At 36.6% G+C, this 8758-nt stretch overlaps 1 protein-coding gene across 1 annotated transcript in view; it reads left to right on the top strand.

Annotated features, from left to right (window-relative positions):
* NETO2 (neuropilin and tolloid like 2) overlaps nucleotides 1-7660 on the top strand; it is a 67928-nt gene extending 60268 nt beyond the window's left edge. Inside the window, exons 8-9 of the mRNA XM_029237096.1 lie at nucleotides 5614-5727; nucleotides 6868-7660. Coding sequence (XP_029092929.1) covers nucleotides 5614-5727; nucleotides 6868-7448 — 695 coding nt within the window. The 3' untranslated portion in view covers nucleotides 7449-7660. The remainder of the gene's footprint in view (nucleotides 1-5613; nucleotides 5728-6867) is intronic.
* Nucleotides 7661-8758: the final 1098 nt, after the last annotated feature.

Raw genomic sequence — 8758 nt, forward strand, 5'->3', positions numbered from 1 at the left:
GTCATCTCCTATATGAAAAAAACTACCATTTAAGGACTCACCCAGACTTCCTGGATACACTTGCATGTGTATGTTCCCATCACATATATTTGAAAAAATAAGTGGTATATAATATCTATTGTCCTCATGAGACAAATGTTTTAGCTTTCATGTCCTCACTGATGAGTATGGTATAATGGTAAGCTATATGGTTTTTGCAAATCAAAAGTTAGTAAACATTTCAGTATAACAGTAAGATATTATCAGATATTTTTCTTGAGAAATTTGGGAATTACTAATTTTACCCTTTACTTATAATTTCAAAGTATTATATTATTATTCCTTGGATTCTATATTAAAATCATGGTTGTATGTGACCATATACAGTCTTTACTGTAGCTGAACTCTTCTATTTTTAATTTTAAAGATCTTTTTGAATTGCCAGATGGTCAGTTGGGTTATGAAGTTAATTTTAGCCAACCAGTCTTCCTACCTGCCTTCCATTCATTTATTTAACTTTTACAATATGAAGTGTTTGCTATGAAGATACAAAAATGGATGATACAGTCCCTGTCCTAAAGGATCTTACAGTCACTTAAGTGAGGTGGCATATATGCAAATGAAGTAAATACAGGATTGACTATGACAAAGACCATTTAAGACAGAAAACAAAGTGCTTTCTTATTAAATATCAAAGTTACTTCTAGTGGGCAGCATTGTTTATGAAGCAAGTAGTCCTTGAAGGAAGGTCCTTTGGGTTTATCCTTGAGGGTAGGTAGATTTTAGAAGGTAGAAATGTTAATTGAGGTTATTATTCCAACAGAGGTACTATAATGAAAAAGGTATAGAATCAGAGTTAATTTGGCCCACAAGAAGTAGTGGAAAGGAGAACAGAGAGAAATGAACTGGGAAAGGTAGATTAAAGCTAGAATTTGAAGACCTTTAAACTAAAGGCTTTATTTAGACAGGCATTGGGGAGTTTTGAAGCATGTTATACTACAAAAAGATATAATCAGAGCTGTACTTTTATTGGGGCATGGAGGCTACTTAGGAGGTTACTTCCATGATTGAGGTGGGAAACCAGGAAGGTCTGAACCAAAGAAGTGGAGTTGTGGAGACAGACTCCACAAGGATGCAAAGTGACAGTCACTTTCTGGGGCCCGACTGACTTGGAAAATGAAAACTGAATGGATAAAAGAAAGTGTTGAGTTATTTTGGGTGTAGTGAATTCCTCGAGCATTGGGAAATGTCAAGAGCTCAGCAGTGGTATTTGCCACAAGTAGACTGTGCTGTTGCTTTTTATCGATCTATAGATATAACCTCAGTTTGTTTCTAAAAATTGTTTTATTTTGAAAACTTTTCAAACTTGAAAAATAAAAAACAACCCTACAAAGGCTGTTTTACTGTTTCAAATAATTCAAATCAGCGCTTGATACAAAGATGCAGTTAGCAAGAAAGCCTTTTAGCCTTCTTACTTTTTCCTCAGTACATTTACTCCCAACATCTGTACTACCCATGCTGTCCAGTACAGGGTCCATCAGCCACATGTAGCTGGTGAGCACTTAACAATGCAGCCAGTCTACATTGAAATGTGCTATAATTACAAAAATAGATCCCAGATTTCAAAGACTTGGTATGAAATAAAGAATGTAAAATATCTCATTAATAATGTTTTATATTGATTACATGTTAAAATGATAACATTTTGGATATTCTTTCAGGGCTCCCCAACGCCACCCACATGATAGGTGATTTGCTAGGACCAACATACATTCATCCTAACAGCTAAGATTATTACAGTGAAAGGATCAGTAAGGGAAAAAGATTGTCTGAATCTGGAGAATTCCTTTCACAGGCTTCATTATGCTCTCTCCTTCCCAAGTGGGGCACACTGAGTATGTTCATTTCTCCAGCAACCAGAAAATGCAGTAATATGTAAAATGTTTCTGCCCAGAAAAGCCCATTTAGAGATTCAGCACCCAAGGTTTTATATTGGGGGCTGTTCACATCGGCACTGTCTGCCTTGCGTATACCGAAATTCTAGATTCACAGAAGGAAAGCAAGTATTTGGCATAGATGACATTGTTAACACAAACTCTAGGCACCGTGAACCACCTTATCAGTCAGGTAATAGAGGAAAGCCAAGTTCCCAGATGCCAGCTAAGGGCCAGCCTTGCACACACACCCTTCTAAAGGTAGCAGCCTTGGTCCTGCTGCATTAACTTTTTGCACAGATATATTAGGTTAAGTAAACTATCAGCAGAATTAATTCCACCAGTTTATTTTTAAAGACTTTTAAATATGGCTACTTGTTCACATTCTTAACTCACATTATATTTATTTTGGCAGTGGTCTAAACTTATATGTAAAATTCTTCTCTAACGTGTTTTAGCTGTTTTCTCTATAAACACTAATGATTTCTCTTTAATACAAATCTGATAAGTAAACAGGTGACAAGCCTCCTTCAAGTGATATCTTTACACTAGTCACTAAAGGTCAGACTAATTGAAGGCTGCAGTAGACTTAGCTCCATATCCTAAATGTAGCTTTATTACCCAAGAAGAAAAAGAAAACCTCCCCTCCAAAAAAAGTGTGTGATCAAAATAAAGGATTTTGTGAATTTTTATAAAACAAAAGTCCCAGTTTAAGAATGTCCATTTGATAAGCACATTTGAGAGCTCCAAACAGTACATTTTTACATGCTTATTAGTTCAAATTGTTAAACTCTTTTGTTCTCTAAAATGTTAATGATTTGTAATTATTATTAATCCATCCATGAAAATATTCCTGAGGTTTATATAAATGGACTAATTCTACGTGAGAGATTCACTTCATTTCTACTCATTGTAGATTGCAGATGTGACTAAAATAGTATAACTTGGCTAAAATGAATGATACAGAATAGCAACCAGGATATGTTTGACTTCTTCCCAAGCACTGAATACTTATACCTCACTCTTTAAGAAAGGGAACGGTTTTAGGAGAGTAATTTCCAGGACTAGAACTGTGAAAGCAGCAGAAGATATTTTTGTTAGAATAAATCCATAGTGTGATTTTCAGTGACATACTGCCCTACGGGTCCCCTGCAGACCTAATTGAAGGAGAGAACCATCTTTCACCATCATTGCCACATCTCATCAGAAGTAGAAGGAAGCTAAAATCCTAACCCCCTCTTCTCTCCCACACCATGACCCATAGTGAGTAAAGGGGAAAGGAGAAAGTCCTCAGGCTGTAAGTAGAGAGTAGTTCATAACAGCAGTATTTTTGCTGTTATCTTTGTCCCTTATTTATAAAGACTTATAATTCAGCCATTTTATATAGTTTTGAATTGAAGCATGTCATTAGCAACCCATGTCAATAACTCATACATTGATTCTCATTATAAACAGCTATGCTTGTCCTTTGAAAATCCATAAAGCTTAATACATTTGTAATTTTAAATATACTTCACATTTCTGCAAAACGAAATCTGACAATATCAGTGCTGCTCTCTAATTGCTTTAAATAATGTGGAGAACAGTTATAAAGAACTCTATGGGGGCTTCCCTGGTGGCGCAGTGGTTGAGAGTCCGCCTGCCGATGCAGGGGACGCGGATTCGTGCCCCGGTCCAGGAAGATCCCACATGCCGCGGAGCGGCTGGGCCCGTGAGCCATGGCCGCTGAGCCTGCGCGTCCGGAGCCTGTGCTCTTCAACGGGAGAGGCCACAGCAGTGAGAGGCCCGCGTACCGGAAAAAAAAAAAAAAAAGAACCGTATGATAAAAAAACTAAGGGTATTTTCCACTCACTGTTCAATCAGTAAGAAACACTGCAGAAAACCTGTCTTTTTTGCCACTTGGAACTATGGAGAGCCATCAAAGTACTGTCATATAATCATATATTGTTCTGTTGATAAACGTTAAGAGCTGATGATTCAGAGCTGAGTTTCACTCAGAAAATCAGAATACCCAGAAGCCACAGTGCTGTTTATAACGTCACTCACCCTGTCTTGAAAATAGCTTCTCTTCCCTGTATCCCCATTTGTGAACTGGATAAAATAGGTAAAATAAGAATTCAACATGTAATATGATATAGCATATAATAGAATTATGGTATGATATATAAACAAAAAACAAAACTCCAGTTTTTAGAAATGAGGAATTCAAAAATGTTATACGTTCTCTAGGACACTTGTTCTATTTTAAAGTACACACATTTGTGTAATATGATTTTATGATATATATGACACAACAGAAGTGGGTACACTAGCTAATTTTGTACTTGAATAAAATACCACCATACATCTTCATTGGCTTTTCTATCCTTAATCTAACAGCTTATGTATGTAACTAATACTTATTGTCCTTATGATGAGCTTTGAGACCATTAAGGTTTTTTTAAGAATTATATCAAATATGAAATTCAATGGCATATATTCCATATATCTTTACTGTTTAAAACATTTTTTTTGAAATTCCAAAGAGTGCTTTTTTTCCTTTTTGTCTGTGGTAATCCATTCATCCATCAACAGACATTTGGGTTGCTTTAACCTTTTGGCTCTTGTGTATAATGCTGCTATGAACAGCAAGTATCTGTTCGAGTCTCTGCCTTCAATTCTTAAGAGTATATACCTAGAAGGAGAATTGCTGGAGCTTATGGTAACCTATATGAATTTTTGAGGAACTGCCATACTATTTACCACAGCAGCTGCACCATTTTACATTTCTACCAGCAATGCACAAGGGTTCAGTGTCTCCACGTCTTTGCTAACATTTTCTTTTAACATTTTGAAAAAATGTACCAGGCTATGGCGCAGTGGTTGAGAATCCACCTGCCAGTACAGGGGACACGGGTTCGAGCCCTGGCCTGGGAAGATCCCACATGCCATGGAGCAACTAAGCCCGTGCGCCACAACTACTGAGCCTGTGCTCTATAGCCCGCAAGCCACAGCTACTGAGCCCACATGCCGCAGCTACTGAAGCCTGAGCGCCTAGAGCCCGTGCTCCACAAGAGAAGCCACCACAATGAGAAGCCCGCACACCGCAAAGAAGAGTAGCCCCCGCTCGCCACAGCTAGATAAAGCCCATGCACAGCAACAAAGACCCAACACAGCCAAAAAAAAAAAAAATATATATATATATATATATATATACCGGGCTATATACTAGTTTCATAAGAACCATGGGAAATACAGTTGACCCCTGAGTAACAGAGGTTTGAACTGTGCAGGTCCACTTATACGTGGATTTTTTTCAGTAGCAAATCCTAGAGTACTACATGATCTATGGTTGGTTGAATCCACAGATGAGGAACTGGATATGGAGAGGCCTACTATGGGACAGGAGCATCTGCACATTTTGGTGTCTGCAGCGGGTCCTGGAACCAATCCCCCTCAGATACCAAGGGATGACCGTATATTCATATTGTCATTACACTAAAAACAGTCTTTTGGTGCCCAAACTAAGTTCAGGTTTACATGAGTCAGCAACAGAGAATATTGGCCTTTGTCTTATTGTTTGTGTAGTACAGAGTGTGTTCACAAAAAAGCCTTTGAGGTAAGATATTGACTTTATAAGAGTAAATGTAAAATAAATCACAATGAGTTGTAATCTGTATGCTTTCAGTTCTTAGCAACAAAGTTTCCTTTTTTCCTACAGCTCCCTGCACAGGCAGCACTTTCTTTTGCCATAGCAACATGTGCATCAATAATTCTTTAGTCTGTAATGGGGTTCAAAACTGTGCATACCCTTGGGATGAAAATCATTGTAAAGGTGAGTCTACTGGCAAAGGCCAGCCTTTTTGAGAGAGGAGTGTCCATTGCCTTTCATTAAGAAAAAATTAAAATGTCTTTTTCTACAACTGTGCTTGGCATAACTGCTTTGGCTGGAATAAACACATATAAAATAAATGTTCTCCTTAATGGATCATAGACCTCTGGGATGTGGTAAAAGTGAAGAAAAATATTTATTCTCACCAAAAGCTTTTTTTTTATAGACTATGTTTTTTACCTTAAAGTTGTTCAAAAGTCAATCATGGTATTTCCTGCCCTTATTTTCTTGGTCATTTCTATTGTAAAGATACCTTATTCTCATAATAACTTAGATTGTAACCTAGAGTATTCTTATTTTTTAAATTAAATGAAAATACTATTTAATAAAAATCAACTGATGGATTCAGTCTTACAATGTAAAAACAGAATCATTATAAGGACTGCTTTTTTTATTCCATGAATTTCCTACACTATATTTCCAGTATATACTCCCTGGAAGATAAATATGGCTTGTGGTAATACTAGCTGAATGTCTACAAACTGGTTATCAAATCACTGTTTCAGTACTAAAGTTTATCTCCCTTTTATTCTCCCAAGAGTTCAATAAATATCTTACTGTGGAAAGTTAATGTAATCTGATATGGTTATCTTAAGTACTTGAGAGAAAGTATTTTCAGGTAATCATTCAAAAACAGTAGACCATGATAACATACCTGAGTGGGTTAGATCATTTTCGTTATCTCTTGCTTATGGCCATCAGTAGAAAAACTATGGGTATACTCAAAACTACCATAGAACAGAAAGCTAAACTTGATAGAACAAGGGTATTTTGTTTTGGCGTTTTCTGTATTCATGTATTACTTTGATCTGCAAGCTATGTATTCATGTACCTTCTGAGTAAAGAACCAAGTCCTTTTCCTTTTTCGTAGTCTGTCTAGCTGCGTTACGATTGGTTAGTTTAACCAGAAGTCGTAATGGGATTATTTTGTTTAAAAACCTAATTTTAAATTGCATTTTCTGTGTTGTATTTGAAAAAAAATACCGAAGTGTTCTGCTTTACTTAAAAATACTTTACCAATTTGTGACAGGACTCATGAACGAATTTTAAAAGCCTCATCGTTTTTCTTTCTCTTTTCTGCAGAAAAGAAAAAAGCAGGACTGTTTGAACAAATCACTAAAACTCACGGAACAATTATTGGCATTACGTCAGGGATTGTCTTGGTCCTTCTCATTATTTCTATTTTAGTACAAGTGAAACAGCCTCGAAAAAAGGTCATGGCTTGCAAAACTGCTTTTAATAAAACTGGATTCCAAGAAGTGTTTGATCCTCCTCATTATGAACTGTTTTCACTGAGAGACAAGGAGATGTCTGCAGACCTGGCCGACCTGTCGGAGGAACTGGACAGCTACCAGAAGGCGCGGTGCTCCTCCACGGCGTCGCGGTGCATCCACGACCATCACTGTGGATCTCAGGCACCCAGCATCAAACAAAGCAGGACCAACCTCAGTTCCATGGAACTTCCCTTCCGAAATGATTTTGCACAACCGCAGCCAATGAAAACATTTAATAGCACCTTCAAAAAGAGTAGCTACACTTTCAAGCAGGCACACGAGTGCCCTGAACAGGCCCTAGAAGACAGAGTAATGGAAGAGATTCCCTGTGAAATTTATGTCAGAGGGCGGGAAGATTCTGCACAAGCATCCATATCCATCGATTTTTAATCTTCTACTGAAGGTGACATTAATTATTAAGTACGTACGTATGTAGCCTACAGAGCACCCATACTGTTTTCAGCAGCCAACCCTTTTCTCCTGTCAGAGCCAGGAAGATCTTCATTTCCCATTAACCTAATGTAATGGTGAAGTTTTTATTATCTCAGGCAGTCTATATATGTTAACCCAACCTGGGAACTTATTCCATTCAGTAAAAAACAAAAAATAAGCCTCTATTGCTCAGTGTCCTACAAACAAAGCACCAGTTACATAGTAGCATTTGGAGAGATGAGGGGTGGTGTTGCGCCAGGCTCAGCTGCCTGCGGGTCTTAGCAGCAGGAAGACCGCTCCTGATTGATACAGCTCTGTCAATGTTTTGATCCCACAATAAGTTTAAAAGTAAGATTTTTCTTCACATTCCTTTTATTTTTTTCTTTTCTCTAAATTTAATTTGTTTTGTAAGCCAGTAATTTTACCCTTTCAGTTTCTTATATAAGTGGTTCATGTATCACACGTATTTCAATATAGGCATTTGTTCTAGAATTTGTCAAAATATAACTAGTTACTGTGATAAGTGCCAATTAAGACACAGAGTTGTGTTTTGTCCATCTGTTTCTTCTTGACTAGTTTCTATACTGCTGCCTTTTAATTACTGGATCCTTAGTCTTTATTTTCTGTGATATGATTTAGCACCTTTAAGTCATATTTTGTCTTAGTTATACGAAAAAGTTTCATAATCCTGGGATGTATGCACCATTGCCAGTTATACCTAAAAACTTGACAAAGATTAAAATTTTTAGAAATGCTTTGAAATTTCCCAAGTTTTATTACATTCAGTGATAGCCCATTCATTCCTGTGAGCAAAAAGTCATTTACTGCATTTTGGGGGAGGCCTATCATTATATTTATTTCCAGTGTTTCTCATTACTAGATTGTGTTTTGTATTATTTTTATAAAAAGATTATTTTACTCCCTTTGTATTGGTTTTCTTGTAGGATATGGTAACCAAGGTTGTTTGAGAGTTAAAGGAAAATGCCTAAGAAACTGTATAAGCCTTTAGATTGCTTCTTACTTGGGACAGTACGTTTTTCTAGTTCTTACCAAGAATAACAATTTCCACTTTTTTTTAAACTGCACTTTTGACCTTATTTTTTTTTAATGGTATATAAACAATAATTTATAAACATGATATAAAAACTCATTGTGTTTTTTTAGACTTTTGATATTATTTGATACTGTACAAACTTTATTAAATCAAGATTAAAGAGCTACATGACAGATTTCTTTCAGTGTTTGCATTAGTGACTTTGTATACAAAT

Source organism: Monodon monoceros, unplaced genomic scaffold (genome assembly GCF_005190385.1).
Source record: "Monodon monoceros isolate NGI ecotype Baffin Bay Population unplaced genomic scaffold, NGI_Narwhal_1 Super_Scaffold_10, whole genome shotgun sequence".
In the NCBI taxonomy this organism is placed as follows: Eukaryota; Metazoa; Chordata; class Mammalia; order Artiodactyla; family Monodontidae; genus Monodon; species Monodon monoceros.